This window comes from Caloenas nicobarica, chromosome 3, assembly GCF_036013445.1.
Source record: "Caloenas nicobarica isolate bCalNic1 chromosome 3, bCalNic1.hap1, whole genome shotgun sequence".
In the NCBI taxonomy this organism is placed as follows: Eukaryota; Metazoa; Chordata; class Aves; order Columbiformes; family Columbidae; genus Caloenas; species Caloenas nicobarica.
This window is the reverse complement of record NC_088247.1, coordinates 52,839,604-52,860,007: the sequence shown is the minus strand read 5'-3', so window position 1 is coordinate 52,860,007 and position 20,404 is coordinate 52,839,604. Positions and strand designations below refer to the sequence as shown.

The window sequence follows — 20,404 nt, the reverse complement described above, 5'->3', positions numbered from 1 at the left end:
GAAGCTGAACACTAGAATGAGATCTTCCCCTTCTGTAACCAGTATTTTTCTGGCCCAATTCTGGATGCTTTGTGCAGCATGTGTGATTGCTTGTTGCCATCCAGGTATCAGTAAATGTGGTTTACGAGACACTTTTTGCTAATCTCTGAAGGGAAAGGACCCAACTAATGTATCCTTCAGTTATATTTGTCCTGCAGGTCTAATACAACCTAAAGGGAGATGGGAGTTTTTTATTCCTTCTGAAACTATAGGAAAAGCAATGTTTTCAGCTGTTGTGAACAGCATTCCAGATTTACATCAGATAAGGAGATAACCTAATCATAGAATGATTTAGGTTGGAAAAGACCTTTAAGATCGAATCAAACTGTTAAGGTAACTCTGCCAAGTCCACCTCAAAGCCACGTCCCCAAGTGCCACGTCTACACATATTTTAAGCACCTTCAGGGATGGTGACTCCACCACTTCCCTGGGCAGCCTGTTCCAATGCGTGACAACCCTTTCTGTGAAGAAGTTTTACCTAATATCCAATCTAAACCTCCCCTGGTGAAACTAGAGGCCATTTCCTCTCATCACTTGCTACTTGGGAGAAGAGACCAACACCCTCCATGCTACAACCTCCTTTCAGGTAGTTGTAGAGAGTGATAAGGTCTCTCCTCAGCCTCCTTTTCTCCAGGCTGAACAGCCCCAGGTCCCTCAGCCGCTCCTCATCAGACTTGTGCTGCAGACCCCTCACCAGCTTCGTTGCCCTTCTCTGAACTCCCTCTGGCACCTCAATATCCTTCTTGAAGTGAGGGGCCCAAAACTGAACAGGGGAATGATCACTTCCCTAGTCCTGCTGGCCACACTATTCCTGATACAAGCCCGGATGCTGTTGGCTTTCTTGGCCACTTGGGCACACTGCTGGCTCATGTTCAGCTGGCTGTCAATCAACACCCCCAGATCCTTTTCCTCTGGGCAGCTTTCCAGCCACTCTTCCTCAGGCCTGTAGTGCTGTCTGGGGTTATTGTGACCCAAAATTAATGCGGAGATATTTTTTTTGTGCCTTTGAGTTTTCTTGTTTGTACTAAATAGATTTATGACTGATATGTTTGTGTGTTTTACCTGATGCATCCAGTAATGCTTATCTGACTTTAGTGATTCTCACTCACCCCTGGAGTCTCAATGGGTTTTGGGTGTATATGGACGAAGTTACCTGTCTGAGGCTGCAGACTTGCTGCTTCTACAGTGAGACTTACAGTCAGTATTACAGGAAACAGCTCTGCTGAGAAATCTAGGCTTTGCATTGGGTTTTTCTCCTCTGAGACAAGAAGTATTTCCTTTTCATAAGTACTAGACAGTCATTAAATTAGTCTGATGTTCGCATTCTGTTCCTCATAAACAAGGTGAACTTAATTTTTTGAAGCTGCAACTTCTGAAATGTACCACTGCAAAGTGATTTTAAAAAACTGTACAAAACAAATTAATAGAAAATTATACAGCTTGGACTGAAATATTTCTCATTTTGGGAATGCTCTGGCAGGACGAGTAGTCTGATTTGTTACTAACCAAAGACGTTTTTGGAAAGGTCAGCTTGAATGTTTTCATTTCAATTGCTGTTACTGGCATGAAATTTTAACCGCTGAGGTGGATCACAGGGCTCAGAAGAGTGTAACGCCTGTTTATTGTCTTTGGTGCTTTGACCCAGTGTTAGGAGAGAAGAAGGGGAACAAGAAATTTTGTCTGGCTCTTGCTCGGAAAATCCACAGTGGCCTCCCCATATCCCTATAGGGAGCACTTATTTCACTTGGAGGCAACACAGTTAGCACAGAATCAAATATTTTGCCATAAAATATTGACAGCACAAAAAGCCATGCTCTTTCAAATATCTGGTTGCTTTCATATCAATGAAGTGTACTTTTTTACTAGATTGAAAATCAAATAATTGAATAGTACCAGTTAAGTGCAGTGGTGCAAAGTGTCTTCAAAATTGCAACATGATACAGTACATGAGGTTTGGTCATCTTCTTTACAGTGGAAGGTTTTTTATTTCTATGAAATGCTCAGGAGAACTGTATTTTGATGTTTACTGGTGTTCTCAATTGGTTAAGCTGAACAATGTGCTTTAGGTGGTGTGCTGAGATGCTTATACCTAAGAAACTGTGTTGAGTGTCTTTGAGATAAGCTGTTCTAGGAAGCACAGAGATTAGTTGTGTTATTTGACATGTTATGAGTGATGGATGAGCGGTGGGACAAAGGCATATGAAGGAGAGATAAAGTTGGAAGACCATGTTCCAGTTGCGAAGTGGTGGTGCTGGATTATCTCCACTTAAACAGTAACTGCAGAATGGAGGGGAAACAGTTGGGGTTTAGATTCAGCTGCTACCTATCTTCAGCTCTAAGTTGTCCTAACAGAAGTGCATAAACATTGCCCAAGTCGTGAGCGTGTTAGTAGCATTGAGAAGCTGGAGAATTCTCTTGTGCAGAGTATTGCAGTGACCACTCTCATGTAGTGTGGAGTGGGAGCGTGTAGACCAGTGGCCACAACACCTTGCCTCTCCCTGGGATCTTCAGTGAGATCAACATGTCAGATGGTTACAGGGTTTTCAGGCCAGTCCTGCTTTGAGATGTGCATACGGAAAATGTGAACCATAATTACTTTTCTTTCTGTTGGTTGGTGTTACAGAATGGCGCATTTCTTTTCACTTATTTCATCTACTCATTGCCCTGCTCTTTTTTTTTTTTTTTTGAGTGGCTATAAATCAGACAAGCACAATTCCCATAGTGAATGTCATCTGTCTATCTCTTTCTTTGTTACTTGCAATTCATAGCTAAAACACGAAGGTATTTTTTTAATTCATCAGAAATCACCGAAGTTTATTTAAATAGAGGAATGTGTTTTACCTCTTCAGAAATTAATTGCTGTTTCACAATTACATATGCAGGAAAAACATCCTTTATTTTGAAAATAAAATTTTGTTTCGCTCCTAGAACCTCAGCAAATTAAGATCCTAAACTCTATTATTTGAGAATTTGAGGTACAAAAATTCATATTTTTCTTTATTCTATTTCAGATATGCCAAAATAAAAACGTTGTTCTACTCCTCTGGATTAGACAATCTCTGAATAGCAAGAACAGATTTCCTGATCTTACGAATATTTTGTGACTATGTATTTTGTCACAGGCAGCTGCTTCCCTCATGGAAGTTCTGTTGTCACTCACTGGAATGTGGAAACTTTGTCAAGTAGAGTCTCGAAGGTCCTTTCGGCTGTCACTGCTGGGCCACCGAGATGATGTGGAGAGCTTCTCTTTCGCCTTTTATGACTTTCTTCTTACAGAAGAAATTTTGCTTGCCTCTTTTTGTGGCCTCAAATGAATTGGTCCTGTGGTTTTGAAATAGAGTCCTTTTTATCAGTTACATGAGTACTTGGTATAAAAATAGCATTAACATCTCCGTGAATTAGAAAATGAAAACAAAGGTAGTTCATTCTGACAGATGAACTTCGCCAGCTTCTGTGTGAGCCGCCTTCTGTGTTAAAATACAGTTGCCTAATTCATGTTATATTGGCTTACTCTAGTACTAGTTTTAGAAGAAGAGACTAAACATCTCTTCAGACTCTTCAGACTGCAGTAACTCCTATGTAGATTAAGAAGTATACTGATCAAGGATATACAGTTTTACTAGGTTAGTTTAATACATTATATTAGCTACCACTATGGACAGAGTATGAGCATAGTTGATGAAGGGAAGAGAAAGGAAAAAGGGTGTTCAAATATGCTTATAGGGTTCAGTAGCTGGAAAGCCCACCTGCTTAAATGTTCATTATGACTTTTTTAGCACATAGGACTACAAAGGCAAAAGTATGGAGGATCTCCTGAGTTCCTTACAGACCACCTGGGCTTCCTGGTGCTTCTTTCCACCTATGGAGGACTTTGCAGATTTCCTTTTGTCTAAAATAATGATAGACAGGGTAGAGAGGTGATAGAGTAGTAATGACAGGGTAGAGAGGTGAATTGAGAATTAGCAAGCCTTTTAAATTTGACTAGTGGATAGTGTTTAGCTTCATGGAAGTAGCAGTGGACTGGAATTTGAAAAATGATGACTTTGAATCTCGTCTGCAGTACCAGGTTTGCGCATGTTTCTTTTGATTATTTTTCAAAGACTGTAAGAAAGCTATTTTGAGCTTCACTCACAGAGGAACTAGGTGAAAAGGTGTACATACAGCTTTGAACTAGTTGTTATTGAACCATCTTTTAGTTCTTTAAAAATGTTTGATATTATTGATGCACTATTAGGGAGTATACTAGGAAGGGTTTGCTGCAGGTGTCCCACTTGTAGCAGAGTGGCTCATCACGATGCTGGGAATCATTTTCCCCTCTCATTCTCTCAGTATTTGACACAAAAAGGAGTCTCCAGCTGGAGCATCAGGAGACCTTCCTCTGTGTGTGTGATGTTTTCCAGCATGATGAAAAGTAGATTCAGATCCTCTCTAACAGAAGATACAGCTTTGTCTCTGTATTGGCTCCAAGGATGTTAGGGATGGATAAGAACCTTGTTTTTCTTTTAAATTCAATCAAAAACTTAATTCAAGAGGTTTATTTTTCTTATTTTGTTTACAAAATGGTTTCCACACTAGAGATTCTGCTGTGTTTTGGTGCTCTTTGCAGAGCCTTGGGCAAATTGTCTTTACTCTTCTGTTTCCTTCCTGTAGAATGAGAATTATAAGGATACTTTATTTTTCAAGGTACTTGGAGACCTACAAGTGACAAGTACAAATTGCAGGTGGTGGAAGCGATATTTGTGTTTTAGTGCAAACTCTTCCTGTGCTTTCTGCTTATATTAAGAAGGTGCTGGGGCTCCCCCCCCGCCACTTTATCTCCCAAAGAAGGCAAACACCTTCACACACTGACACGGATGTGCAAACGCACCCCTACATCATCCTGCTACTTTTGTTAGAGACAAGTGCGTTTCAAGTACCCCTCATAAACTCAAGTGGGAAAGGTTCATAATCTGGATTGAAGCCAAACAGTTTAAATATCCGTCACTTATTCCACACACAAATTGTGTGACTGCCTTCCATGCTTGTGTGGTTCCCAGTTTCCCAGAGAGTCTGTTGTTAAACTGGTGACATTTCTTCAGTCAGTGACGCAGAAGTTTCAGGCCACGATTTTCAAATGTCTCCCTTGTGAGATTCCAGGACTTGATTTGTCAGAGGTACCAAGGCTCTGCAATTCCCTCTGAAATTTAGAAAATCACGCAGGTACATGGTGTCTCCATGCGAGTTTGTTTTTGGTTTTAGGGGGTTTTTTTTCCCAAATTCTGGAGCAAGTGGCTGAATAATTGTTATTTATGTGATGCTGTACAGGGTTGGTGGTAGAATTCCCCCCCTGAAACAATGGAAATATTTTCACGTGCTGTCCTGCATGGTTTGCTGGCTGAAACACAGCTAGCTCCTCCAGGAAGAATTCCTGCAGTGGGGTCAGAAAATATGAGTATGCCTCCAATTTTTCTATCTGCTTAAGTTTTTCAAGGTAGTCACCAACACACATAAATGAGGACTGTACCCATGTTGTGCAGAGCTCTAACATCCATATTATTAACCCTGCATGAGACTGTTTTTGTAGGGAACTTGTTTTTGTCTTCCAATCCCCAGTACAGTGATTTTACTAAATCCCTCACTTGCTGCTGTTTATAGAATATCCTTGTCTTTTTAAAATCTATGTTAATGGTAGTAAGAGCTGGAGAAGAACAAAGTGGGGGTTGCAGGGCATTCTTTGTTACTTTGGTTTATCAGCCTAAAAGGGAGTGGAAAACAGTGTATTACCTAATAATTCCTTTCCTGTGTGCTTTCAGTTGTAACATGTACAGAAGTTGAATCTGCAAAACTTGAAATGCACAGGTTCCAGTAGTTTTGCCAGACTCCATTCTGTCTTCAAGTGTCCGTGGAGACTAGTTCTGGATTGCTATTTATAAAGTGTGCTTTTGTGAGTTTGTCTGAATATGTGAGTTTGTAGTCGTATAAATATTTTGAATGTTTCTGCTTTATTTTTGTGGGAGATTTTTGTTTTTAACTTCAGTTAAATGTGGTGTGTATTACACTCAAGGCTCATGTTTCTTTTAAAGTCATTAAAAGCTAAAACAAACAATACAGAAGGAGAGGCTCGGTGTTCTGGTTCAGGGACCAACACCCGTCACAGAATCTAAAGAGCTTCTGTCTGAAAAATTGGGACCTTTGATAAAGAATTTGCAGAGCATCAGTTTTCCCAAATATATGATCCTGCTTCACATTCAATTCAGAGTGGTTTACTTCTCTTTTTCTATGTTTTCATGTTTTGTTACGAGAATCTGATGCTTACTAGGTTCTTTTAAATTTTCTTTTGCAATTACTGCACAGCAAGTAAATATTCACTTTTTTTTCCCTTCTCATATTCTCCCAAGTTGCACTCCCTTTCATCACCCTGGTGTTACAGAAGGACTCCTGTTGGTGTCTGTGCCAGGCTTATGGCACCTTTTACTCATCCTTGCAGAGCTCCTGCAGCCTGGCAAAAAATAGATACCTTTTGGCTTGCGTTCTAGGTCACTTTTGCATCCACTCTTTTGGCTGTGTGCAGGAGTAATAAGTAATGAATGAGCAATCAACACTGGCCCTTAGTAAACAGGTATTTGTACATATTAGCAATGTACATTTAACAAAGATTTTATAGAAGATTAGAACTCTATTGAGATGCCTGAGTGCAAGTGACTGAGATATTTTACTTTTAGGGGTGCTTCCATTCATGGTTGATTTGTGATTTATCTTGACTTCCCAATTATTCAATTTTTCTAATCTATTTCTGTCTTACTTGTACAGTTCATAAAATTTCTTAGTGATTAGTGTATGTCCTACATTTCTGCAGCACTTAAAACAATGGTCTTTTTTATGGGCTTTGAAAAACTGTAGCCACTTTTTGGTCGTGCTACTTTTCCTTATGGAAGCTCCCTTTCATCTCCAGGTTTGGTTTTTTTTTTTCTTTTTAGTAAAGAACATTTGCATTTTAATGTAATTGGAAGATAAAATGAACACTTAATAAAACAAGTGCTTCTATACTTAGGAAAGACCCAATTGTTATCAGTGGAAAATTCCAGGCACTGTTGCTTTTAACGTCATATGAAGTGGCACCTAGAAGTGTTTCATGTTCATAACATTTGCCAGAATATAAACGGAAAGGATTTCTGACAAAAATAATATTGGCGTTGCCTGGAGTATAAAGGAACGTTATAACAGCACATAAAAGCAAGAGAAGTGTAATCATTCATGGGATGATAAGCAGAAGAGGGTATATAATCTCATGTGTGGCTCTGGGAGTGCCGGTGTCACCCTTGAAGGCAGTCGCTGAAGGTGGCAGAGATGAGAAGGTCCCGGAGGACTGCTGGGTGGCTGCAGCCTCTTGTCATGAGGCTGTCCTTGCCTCACACGGTGACACCGTGCATCTGCAGGGATCTTGCAAAGTCTTTTCAGAGGCGGCTTTCTTTGTTGTTTGAGACTTTTGCACAAAACCATCAAGGATGCTAGAGGGAATGAAACCTTGTCAGTTAAGCAGCGGGCAGCATTTCGGTTCACTTGCATTACAAATCCCCTGTTATATTCCTGGTTTATTCAGTAAGCCTGCTGGATGCAGATTCTGAGCACATACAGATCTGTCACACATACAGACTCAGACTGTAGGCTGAGACTCTGCTGCTGGTCCTGTGTGTGCTATCATAATTCAGATAACCAGCACAGGACTATTTGAAAGATAAAGTGCAGGAGGCTTTTGTGTTTGTGTGTTGGTGTTGGTTTTTTTTTCTTTTTTTCTCGTATGCCACCTTCATGTGGAAGTTCCTTTTCTCAAACTGATTGCATATTTAAACATCAGATCTTGGCCGGTGACTTGACAGTGTCACAGCAAATACATAGCAGTATTTTTCTTCAGTAGCTGAGAAAATATTCAGTCCACAAACTCATACTCTTGGAGCGTTTGGCACTGTCTGGAGTTGAGATAATTCAACTTGTGGTTGCATGTTCATACTAATCCAGCACAAAGCTGTGCCACTGCAAAATGTGTCATCTCATACCCTGCTTTTCCACTTAACAGTGTGTGCCAGCACTAGATTTCACATGGCCTTGTGCAATGAATCTGATAGGAGCCTGACCTCGGTACAAGTAACCATCATGTGTATGGGATGGAGGGAGAGTGTAGAACCAGGGCTGTCAGGAGGGAGCTGAAAGGAATGAATGTTTGAAGTGGTGAGAGGGGGCAGGAGAACAGGCACTCTCCCTTTGATAACAGTGTAAATTTATGCCACATTTAAGTGACAGTGCAGTTGCCATCAAAATCCTATAACTATGCCATCAGTAGCGAAAGTCTGTGGTTTTTTATTTATTTTTTTTCCCTGGTGGTGCATAGCATACCTGACCTTAGCGTTTGTTTTCTCTCATCTCTCTTAGTATCCCAGCAACAACATACTTGCTATGCTTTGCTCTTAATTCGTTTGTAAGCTATTGTGGTAAGGGATCACGTCTTCCTCTCTTGCTGTGGTTATCAGACCTGACCTTGATAAAGTTCAGAAGCCTCAGCTGCACTATAAACAACGCTGGGGAAGAAGTAACTGTACAAATAACAGTAACTCGTAGGACAGTCAGATTCCCTTCTGGCTTATGTGGGTCAAGTCCATAGGAGCTCTAATAAAGCGTGTGACGCCTTGTGTGCATTGGGTATTTCATTTGTGAAGGAGGCTTCGACAAACATTCTTGAAAAAAGTTTAATGGCTAGAGGGAGTGCTGCTTTTTGGAGGGATTTTAATGCTGTTACTGCCTATTCTTTTTGAAAGCTTTTCGCTTTCTAAAGGATACAATGATAGTGATGTTGTGTGTAAATAGCCAGCATTAGCATTTTAATTTTTTATTGGAAAAGCTTTAAAAAGTCATACAACAGATGCAATAATGTGGTTCCATCTCACTGAAGAGAGGCATGTTGGCTTCCCCTTGCAGAGAACAACTCATTATCCCAATTTTAAACAGTTGCTGCAAAGAGGAGAAGGAGCGGGTTAGTGCACTAGCAAAGGCCTTAATGTGCTTGCTTTGTAAATCCCTCTGTGACAGTGCAACGCCGAAGTGAATGGGTCTGGTTCTCTAATGGCAAAAAAACCCCAAACCGAACCAAAACCATGAAAATGGGGTGGGGAATTGTCCTTTTTTTTGGTTGTCAGTTTTTAGATTCCAAATTACCAACGCCAATTTAGACTTCTGCAAACTAAGATGATAATTAGTGCATCTGTCATGCTGGCTGCTTATTCTGTAGAAATCATTAGTGTAGCATCCATGTAATTCAACTATAGCTATATATTTTTAAGGTAAGCCCTTTCTTAAATGAGTTTTGATCTTGTTTTTCAGTTTACGAGGCTGGAGCCTAGCTGCCATTCTCCTCTCAGCATAGTATAGTCATTTCTAACTCTAGTCACATGTATTTGTTCCCAGCATAATTTAACCCTAAGAAATCATCCTGATGTATCTTCAAGTAAGGACTGACTAACCCTTTACCTCCTAAAATTTATTCAGTGTTGATCTTAAAATCTGAATCTTCTTTCGGTTGTTCATGAGATGCTTTCAGTACTTTCCCCCTTCTTTTTAGTTTGGGTTGCTTTTGCTCTGTTTGGTTTTGTCTCCTGATACTTTTAGCCCAAATTGTCATATCTCAATTTTCATTCCATCAAGCTTGGACTCTCAGCCTAGGAAACAAAGTATTTGCAGGCTGATTTCTTGTCTCTTCAGCCTTTGTGGTATTTAGCTCTTTACTCATAAATCACTCTTTCTAAGCTTGTTAATCATTAGAGTTGCTCTTCTTTGAACATGTTATACTATTTCAGTGACTTTCTGGTAGTACGATGCCCAGAACTGAACGTATTCTTCCAGCTGGGTTTATGCCAGAGCTATTTAAAGTCACTGTATTACTCTTTCCCTCACCCCCTTTCTCTGTGACCTGACATATCATACATAAGCAATCCTGAGTTGCATTAAGCTGATTTTTCAGGCAGGTTAAATTGTGAACTCCTGTCAAAGTAATTCTTCCTAGTAGTTGTCGTTTCTCTTATCTTAATTACTTTGCAGTTGCATTTCTATATAAAGAATGTGTTTGTGTGGCTTTTGGTTTTTGTTTTTGTTTTTTTTTTTCCCCAAGCCTTATTCATTTTTTAAATTTCTTATCTTTTTTTTAATGTGCTGGATTTCGTCACTTGCTGTTGTCCTTGCTAACCTCTCTACAATACAGTTCTTAGTACCTCACAATTTGATGATGTTTTAATTTTGACTTTAATTATGTGCTCTTCCTTACTAAAAATTCTCCAAAGAATACCACATGTACCACGGCTGGAATAAGGGTGCAAGGGCACAATTGGATGTTCTCTCCCCCATGACTGCTGGAGATGTGTAAAAGTATAGCAAAATGTGATACAGCCCAGGTGTTGCTGCCAAGAACTGTAGTGATTATATCCTGCTGAGCAGAAACACTGTCTCCCCTAAAAGGCAAAGATGGAGCAGAGTATGTAGGTGGTGGTGAAATACAGACACCTCAAGTCAGGATTTCTTGAATCAGGCCATAGCCTTGTTTTTACCCATCTGGGAAACTGTTACAATGCTTCTTTGTGGCTCTGTTCTTTCTAGTGCACATGAGCAAGGCACAGCCTCTTTCAATAGAAATGATTACTTGCGGTGCTTTGAAGTGACTCAAAATTATGGCCTGATCCATGGTTCCAGCCTCTTCTCTTTTCCTGCATGGGAGCCACCAGCCCTGTTGTGTTTTGCTGGCAAGAAGATGGATGATCTTGTGAGATTGTCTGAATTCGAGGAGCTGTTGTGAGCCAAACCACTCGCCCTTATGTTAGGAAGAAATCTGCTTGGGGAGGAGGGGATGGGTAAATTCTTCATTTCTTACCCAGGGTGGGGAACAGTTGCAGAGCTCGTCCGTGGCCGCTGCTCTGCCATTACACATCTAATCCGTTTCCCATCACAGGGGAGCGAAGAGCAAGAGGCATCTCTCTGATAATAGTTCATCTGGGCTTGCTGCTGCCACAGCCACCTCTTCTCTCTCCCTGTCACCCAGCGAGGTAGGAGGGCAAGGCCTCTGCCCCTGAAGCACAGCCCCTGGGGATGCTCCAATTTGTTTCCTCCACTGTCAGTCCAACCAAAGCAACTATTTGTGCTCCTGCTGACACTGGTTGTGCCAATTTTTTGCCTTGGATTAGCTGTGGATACAAGGAATTATCTTTCTCCTGAGTAATGAATGCCTGTAAAATGCAGCGAGAGAAAAATGAGACCTATGGAGGGGCTTTATGGTAGCGTAGGGCAGTGCAAGCAGTTGGCCAAAAGGGATCATTGACTTGGTGTAACTTTTGGTGCTCTGCTGTTAGTAATGGGCTATGAAGACTTTACAGTTGTAGTATAGACAGTGCTAAATTATTTAAACTGCAACTTTCAGGAAAAAAAAAATCTTTAAAATCTATTGCTTTTTTGAGATTAGCTGTCATTTAAACATTTTTTGGAGTCCATCTTTTCTTTGTGATACAGCATATAACATGGAATGCTGTGTTACTCTGTGTGCTGCGACACTGGAGGGCCTCTGGGACAAACTGCAAGCATGTTGGAAAAGATAATTTTAATTAGCGTAATTAAAAACACAGCCGTTATTGGCCTAAGTTATCCAAATGTTGTTACCCTCTACTCCAGAGAAAAATTATTTTCCCACTGTTAAGAAACATGATGGAATCAGTCAGCAATGTGTGTTCCAGTAATAAATATTTGCATATAGGCTAGTACAGCAAAGATTTTTTTTATTTTTTTTCCCAGCAGCTAGCTGTGCCTCAGCAGTGACTTGAAGGCTTGCCAGGTCGTGAAAGTCAAGGCCAAGCCCTTGTCAAAAAACAAGCTAGTGAGGACCTTTGGACGCCAGTGTGCAAAGGATACAGTTTGAACTGAACAGACGTTCAGTCCAAAGCTGATACTTGGAAGAGGTGCCAGGTGACAAAAATAGTTGTATTTTCTAGGGCAGATGGAAAAGAATGCTATGTGTTTCAGGCTGGTGTTTTATTTTGTAGATGTGGAGGATTCAAGCTGAGGACTTGGAGTTGTGGATGGCTTTCTGTATATGAGTCCTAAAAGTGTATCTTGCTCTCACTATTTGGTTTGATGTCCTTAGGAGACAAAACGATCAAATGTAGTGGACCCCCTGTGTTGCCACGCCATTCAAAGCAGCTAGAAAGCTGTTTGGAGTAGTCAACACCATGTGCTCATAAATGGGTGAAGTGTCTTGTTATTCTGGGCAGTGCTAAGAAGTATTTTTAGCATATTCTTTTTTTTTTTTTTTTTTTTTTTTACTTGTCTGAAACACAATGTCAGAAACAGAAATATTTGTTGTTGTTTTCATCTGCTCAGGGTGGCAAATTGAAGCATACAGTTATAATACAAAATAATATTTTATTTGTTGCTATATATGTAAATACAGCAGGCCTGTACTCTATAAGATTAGATATATTCCAAAGCCAAGCAGCATCTTGGTCAGTCAGCTAAGGAGGCCATATATGTTAGACTTTTTAAAAAACAAAACCAAACACTACTGTTAACATCTAATTGACAAAATATTACTCTGTTTTAACTTTGCAAAACTTATTGCCTTGCTTTTTAGCAGCCTTAGTATTTGATTGACTTCTTGTTTAGTCACTTATTGTATGAAGGTTGAAGGGTTTCTTTCTAATTTTAATCCAAACTATAAAGTTTGGAAAGGTGCTGATTGAAGTGATGGACTTGCTTTGAAGATTTTTGCTAGAGAAACCATTGGTGGCTTCCAAAATGTTTTCAGTTAATATGAATTCACATTTAAATAGTTGTCTTTAATATCGTCATTTTTATAGTTCAGTCTGAAAGAAAAAGTTCACCTTGCTCAATAATGGGTTGGTTTGGCTTTATAAAGCCGTATATTAGCTGTTTATCATGTCAAACTCTTGTGGGTTGTTTCTTTTGGGTAGAGATGGAATTTCTGTCTCTGAATACTAAAGATCTAATCCCAACTGCATTAAGGACTGCTTCTTTCTCTCTTTTTTTTGACTGTAGTGTAATAGTATTGAGGAGGATATAGAAAAGCATTCAGCAGACTAGCGGGAGAAGCAAAGCAAAAATTTCTTGACACAAAGTACAGTGACAGTTCCTGATGTTGTCACTTTATACTGCACGACATGGCACGTTGTGACTAAGAGAGACTTCAGTGAAATAGCTTTGTGCTGGAGCCTGTTAATTCAGCCAGTCACATGGATAACTGTAATACAGAACAATATGTGACAATCCTAAGGTATTCTGTAAGCACCAAAGATGACTTTGAAGTTATCTGGTCTGGATTGACCCAGGCAAAATTAATTTTAGATTCATTGATCCTTACAGACTCTGCACATGTATTACTTACAGGAAGAATCATGGCTTGCTATCTTTCTCATTAGAGTACTGCTCAAACAAAAAAAAGGCCAAGGCGATATCACTAATTTAGGATTTTTTAATGCTAATATTGATCATTGTGCATGAAAAATGAAGCAAGACAACTGTTAAATCAATTGCAAATGTTAAGAAATGAGTGATAGATCTTTATCCAAGCAACACTTAGCTTTGCCATTCCTCGCTTCCCAGCAGAGCACGGTGCCATCTTTGACAGAACTTCCTTGAACAAGTGTAGGTTTAGTGGACTGACTTCCTAGAAATTGCAAATGTGGCATGTTTTATTCCCATGAAAGTTTCAAATCTAGAATATGCTTTAGTAAGCAGTTGTAGGAGGCACTTCTTTAGGTGCAAAAATTGAAAAAATTTTCAAATGTTTCATGTTTTTTATTGCCCGTGGGATGTTATAATGAATGAGCATAGGACAAGAAATATTAACCATAGTCACAAATCAGTGAACCTTTTTAAGGTAAGATTTGATTTCAATATTATTTCACATTTTACTTTTTTCCTCAAAGAACACCGGTTATCCAGTCATTAAGGCCTGGATGGGAAAAAATACTTTTTCAGCTTACAGAAGAGACCACAGCTGTCAGTAGTTGGTTCCTGACTTCAGCACATCGTGGTACGGGGATTTAGGCAATGAAGTCTCTCCATTCCGTGTTAGAATTCAAAGTCAAGCAGATGTTTATGTGATTTTGGTTGTTGGTGATATGTCTGGGTCTTAATACAGTTTATTGTAGCTTCAAATGAAATCTAAAACATTTTAGAGTGACACAAGTAAAAATATCCTAAAATCTATTTAAACTTAGCAAAAAAAATAGCCTTATTTTCACTTTTTTTTTTTTCCCCGCTACTCTTTTCCAAAAACATAAAAAGGCAACATAGCCCAGGATGCCTCCTAGATAATAAAAAGAGAAATTTTTTTTTCAGTGGTAAAAAAACTGGTAGAAGATTAGATGATACCTCACGGCAGACGATGCTGAGATCCCTCAGTCTGATCACAGAAGTTCTAACTTAAACCTTCCCTTATGTGAATTCCTGATACAAATACTTGTAATGTTTTTTCTATTCTGAGTATAAAAATGTCTTGATTAAACATCCCAGTTAGGTGTTTACTTCCAAACTGTAATGTTGTTGGTTTTCGTATTTAGTTCAACCAGTATACTCAGTTTGTTGAGAGACATAGCCTGGCTTTTGTGAAGATGAAAGGAAAGCCTGAAACATGTTGTTTGTGAAACTTATTCTTGAAAACAGTTCAAATTTACCCAGAGTTACATTTCCATATTCTGTCTTTTAAGTAGGCATAAATCTAGGGGAGTTTCTCTGAATGCTAAAGTTACAGGTGGGAGTCAAACAAGTGAAAAGAATGGTAACTGTTATCTGCAGTTACCAGCAGGTCTAAAGCTATTAAGCTACCTCGTTTGTAGCACTACAGCATTGCAGCAGGATATGAACATTTTGTCATGTTCATCTTAATTAAGTACTTAAATTCTAAATGAGCTTTTCATTTCAAACTGCTTTCAGAGCTATGAATTCTTTAGGAGAGAAATGATAAAATAATTTTTAAATCACTGACACTTGTGACTCAAGTTTGTTTCAAGAAACTTGTTTGTAAATCCAATTGTTCTAAATAAAGCAAGCCTGAGTTAAACTGGAAAACTATGGTTAGGTTTCTGAAACAACAAACTACTAAATATCCTCGTAGATATTAAGGCATTTATCTTTACTGTTTTGGAGGCTAATTCTACAATTATTTTATGCAGGTTCCAACAGGAACATCTCGTCAAAGTTACCCAGCTACCAGCTATCAGGACTTCAGCAACTGGGAATCTCTAATGAAAATTAAAGAGGGGCTGCTAAGACAGAAAGAGATTGTGATCGATCGGTGAGTAGCCTGCTTCTGCTGCATTGATTAGGCTTGATAATGTAAAAGCTATGATGTAGAAACTTTCAGGAGAGCTGCTTACTGAGTAAAATTTTCAGATTCCAGTCCAGAAAATATTTATGCACAAATATGTGAGCTAATCCTTGCTAGGAGAGAAGGCTGGTAGCTGGCTAAAAGTCTTTTACAGAATTGGAAATTTATTTCAGGGTTTAATGCCTCTGCAATGGAAAAGGGAGAGTGAGACAGACAGCCAGTTCTGCTGTCAGCTTCCCCATCTTCACGTCTTACCAGTCTAGGGGGTGGTATCAGAGATCTTTCTGCTTGTACAGGTCTTGGAATGAAAGACAAAAAATGGTAAACTGCACTGATTTTTCTTTTCCATAACAAGTACAGTGATGCAATGTATTTGAAGCCAGTTGATAATGCTTTGAGAAACTGGCCTTTGCAGTAACGTTCAGTGGTAAAATCCTCTGCAAATGCTTGTTAATATTATTCAGATAATAAAATATTACATCCAGGATCTACATGTCAGTAAATACATCACTTCTTATTAAAATTGCTATCAATCTGAAATGGGCCTTGGTAGCAACTCACTGCTGTGAAGTTTCTAGTATATCTGAAGTAATTAATGGAGTTCTTGTTGTTTGGAGAAAATGAAGGCTTAACAAGGCAAATGTGCTTTTAGTAAAGGGCTTGAGCTTAATGAAGCTCAAGCTAAATTATTAGATGTCATCAGGAGCTGCAGAGTTTGGATGTAGGACATTTAAGAAGGGCATTTTTATATTTGACCTAATTATCATTTGGCTTAGTCTGTGTTTTGATAATAAACTCTTGGCTCTTGGCTGAAAGAGGAGTGGTTGTTCTGATCTTGAAATAGTTGTGCCCTCTTATTGACAGTTTGCTCCACAGCATGAGAACTGTGTAAAGCAGGTGTGTGTTGATAACAGTAATGTCAGGCATCCATTGTGAATGTTTTTATATTTCATCTAGCAGTTCCTTTCTTTTAATGAGTGGAGATAGACAACTCGGGCATGATTTACTTTGGGACATGGAAAATTATGCTTGTGCAAGATCTGTTCCTCTCTCTGTTGCAACAGAGCAAGGAATTGCAGTGGTTTAAGATGAACATGTTTCTGTCCCCATGTAATCTGGCCAGTACCTCTGCTGATACTGTGGTGGTTACAGAATCACAGAATGGTTGGGGTTGGAAAGGACCTCTGGAGATCACCTAGTCCAACCCACCTGCTAAAGCAGGTTCGCCCAGAGCAGATTGCACAGGAATGTGTCCAGGCAGGTCCTGAATGTCTCCAGAGAAGGAGACTCCACAGCCTCTCTAGACAGTGCTCTGGCACCCGCAAAGTAAAGAAGTTTTTCCTCTTTTTCAGATGGAACCTCCTGTGCTTCAGTCTGTGCCCATTGCCCCTCATCCTGTCATTGGGCACCACTGAAAGGAGTCTGGTCCCATCCTCTTGGACACCCACCCTTGAGATATTTATAAATGTTGATGAGATCCCCTCTCAGCCTCCTCTTCTCCAGGGTGAACAGACCCAGCTCTCTGTCTCTTCTCATAAGAAAGGTGCTCCAGTCCCCTAATCATCTTCGTAGCCCACTGCTGGACTCCCTCCAGTAATTCCTTGTCCTTCTTAAAATGGGGAGCCCAGAACTGGATGCAGTACTCCAGATGCAGCCTCACCAGGGCAGAGTAGAGGAGGAGAGGAGCCTCCCTTGACCTGCTGTGATGAAGGTCAGCATCAGCTTCCCCAGTTTGTGGCATGTGAAGATGTGTTTACCTGCCCCTGCATCTGAAGGTGGAGTATAAAGTTACAAACTGCAGCAGCTGAGGCACAGATACACCATCCCACTCTGCCAGCTCTGCTGTAGAGGTAGTGGTCTCCCAAGGCAATAAGCACTTAAAAATGGAATTATTCTGAACTGTTGCTTAGATCTCCTCTGTCAGAGCCTTTTGATCAGCTGCTTAAAAGCTGTCTAAATTACAGATTTTTTTTTTTTTTTCAGGCTTGCTATACCAGTAGTGATGCTATATAACCTGCAGCCCACCTCTCGGGGCCCAAGCTGTCAGCAGCATTAGTCAGCGCGTTGCCCACAATGGCTGGGGCTCTCTGCGGTGCCTCTGCTGAGCACGTCATCCTCTGTGCTCGCCGTGGAGGCTTGTTATACAATGGCAACTAAAGAAGCAGTTCACATTATTCTTCACACTCTGGAAATACGTTTACAGTCAAGAGTGAAGTTTCCAAAGTGACAGTTTGTAATCTGGTTGCCTGCTGATGTTACTTGATACTGTCCATGTTGAGGAAGAAAAGCTATTTCTTGATATCCAATGGCAGTGTGCTGGTTCCTTTTTTGTACAAGTCATACTTTTGTGCAACTTAGTGAAAACAGTTCTTTCTGGATTTATGAGCGAAACTCAGTTGACATAATTCCTTTTCATTCAACTGAAAAGGCAAAATACGCTTTGGAAGCTATCGAAGGGAAACAAAAGACCACTTAGTGATGTTACAGTCATTTCCTTTAAGTAGACACTTGGTATTACAGTTAAGAATGGTGTAAATTATAATAATGCAGTATAATAATACATCCCAGAAAAGGGATTTTTTTGAATGTTGAACCCTCCATTTGGGCAAAATATTTGCCTTGAAAGTTATTATTTTAAAATGAAGTAAAGTTATTTTAAAATAATAAAGCCCATCTGTTTTAATTAGTACAAAGTGATGTTGCATATTTAGAAAGATTTTACAACAGGTGTGGTTTTTTATTTTTAAGAAGAGGTAGTGTTTTCTATGACAAAAATATTTTTGGTTTCACTCATGGTGAAAATTATATATAGCTGCTGTCCAAAATTGTAGAAATAGAACCCCATTATAAAGCACTACTGTTATATTTCTTATTAGGTAGGGTATTAAGAAGACTGAAGTGTGAATAATACTGTTCTTCAAGGCGCTAAGTGAAAATTTGTTATTTTCCAGATTTAACACATGAGTACACATGAGTCTTCCAGCTCCTAGTCTTCCTGAGCTTGCTTAAAACTTCTTTGCAGAACTTGAATTTATTTGGGAATAGTGACCTAAAATAAAAATATAAAGTTTGCTAAAGTGTGGTTAATTAGGATTCAAGATGGTGGTAGTTAAATTACAGAATTGATGCTGAATTTACAAACTGGTGACTGGAGGATGCCAGCAAGACTTGCTTAATTCTGGGCGGGGAGAAAAGCTGGAGAGAGATGGGGGAGAGATTAGATCCTGCTAATCTGGGAGGTGCAGGAGACCAACATGATTTGGCACCACACACCTTGTTCTGCATAGCGGTGCTTAAATCTGTTGATAAGTAGAAAATGTGCAGGGCTCTGTACAGGGCAGTATCATTCAGCTGTTCTACCTTAATCTTGGTAAGAAAGAGAGGAGGGGCAGGAGAAGGAAGGAAAACCTGCTGCCTGCTTCCCTTCTTTCCAGATGATGGTAAAGAGGCAACCAAAATCCAGCCCTTCTGGATTAGATTATTAAACCTCCTTATTTTGCATTGGAAATCTAACAGTCTGGAATAGTGGGAAGCAAGTTTCAAATAGTCATTAAAAATTATACAAGGAATATTGTTTTCAGTGTAAGTCATCATATTTAGATGGTTTGTATCACTGGAAATTCAAAGCTGTGCAAAGAATTTTTAAAAACCCAAACAGCCACTTGCATCTGTGAATAGATCAAGTGGTTTGATTTTTATTCCACACACTGTATCAAACAGCAGATTTAGTAATAATCAGTTAAAATCAATTTGATTTGTAAGTCCATTTGGCATCACAAATGTATATTTTTAAGCATAAGTATACACAGCATAAATGGGTAGATTTAAAAGTGGTTTTGGTTTGCCTTTTAAAACTACTCCAGGAATCACTGCCAGTTTAATGAATCAGAGCTTGAAATTGTTTGTCTGCTCTTAAAAAAATGGGATGGAGACCATACTTTTAAGGAATCAAAAACATGGCGTGAGGAAGGGAACCTGGCACGTGCGTGCGTGGGTTGCCATGTCACTACTTAAAGGTGTGTGTCCTGTCTTCTCCATCTAAAAGCTGTTGCTACAGGCTGTGAATAAGGATTTAATGATTTTGTCTGTAAGATGAAATCTGCTGCTGTAACACTTACTACTGGAATGTCTGTCACCTACTGTAGAAAATGATTGGATTTTATCATTGCCTTACTACTCTGGCAGTTTAGTGTGTAACACTACGTTATATTTAGCACCAGAGGGAGCCAACAGTGTTTGTATTGGTTTAGAAAATTACAGCATCACATTTTAATTCTTTTGTGTTGCTCCTCTGTTCAGTACATCAACAACACTGAAATTACAGCATCTGGTACGCTTGCGAATGCCTCTTGAGACTGGCCAACCACCGTAGATGTCTCTAGTGTGGTCCTGGCACTGCTAGTTTGGCAGGGACTGCATATAGGGCGTGTGTGAATAAATGCCAAATATCTGAACATATGACATCAGCTGCTGAGAGTAACACTGTGCATGTGATGTTCTCTGCCAGACAGCTTAAGGGCATTTGAACAGCTTTTTAAGGAAGAGTAGATACAGAAGTATAATTTTAGTGAATAGCTGTCATTCCTCAAGGCATAAGAACATTCACATTCTTAAAACAAGTTGCCAAATCACTAGCTTTCCATCCGTAGCTGAATTATGATGTTTTCATTTGGACAATAGAATTAGACTTTCTTTGCCTTGTGTCAAGTTGTCCTGACTTCAGCAGGTGACATCAAACTGTATGGGCTCTGGTAGCACTCATGTTACTTCTGGTGTAAAGCTTTTATTCTCTCGAGATGGTCTGTTAAGATCTGTAGCATTAGCATATCCACTTGAGTGATAATTTGATATCATTTTTGAGGAAGCTTTGAAGTTTTTTGCCACCCATGGTCTGAACACATGCATGTGTAACTGGGAGTTCTGTGCAGGGAGTAGGGCTGTGAGGAACCTCCTCAGTGTCTTGCTGTGTAAAATATTCTTCGCTTGCAATAATAGATCAAAAAAGATGCATTT

At 39.6% G+C, this 20,404-nt stretch overlaps 1 protein-coding gene across 3 annotated transcripts in view; it reads left to right on the top strand.

Annotated features, from left to right (window-relative positions):
* The window catches only part of CEP85L (centrosomal protein 85 like), a 151,443-nt gene that overhangs the window by 103,622 nt on the left and 27,417 nt on the right, over positions 1 to 20,404 (top strand). For all 3 annotated transcript variants that reach the window (XM_065630892.1, XM_065630891.1, XM_065630893.1), the window contains exon 4: positions 15,237 to 15,358. In XM_065630892.1, coding sequence (XP_065486964.1) covers positions 15,237 to 15,358 — 122 coding nt within the window. The remainder of the gene's footprint in view (positions 1 to 15,236; positions 15,359 to 20,404) is intronic.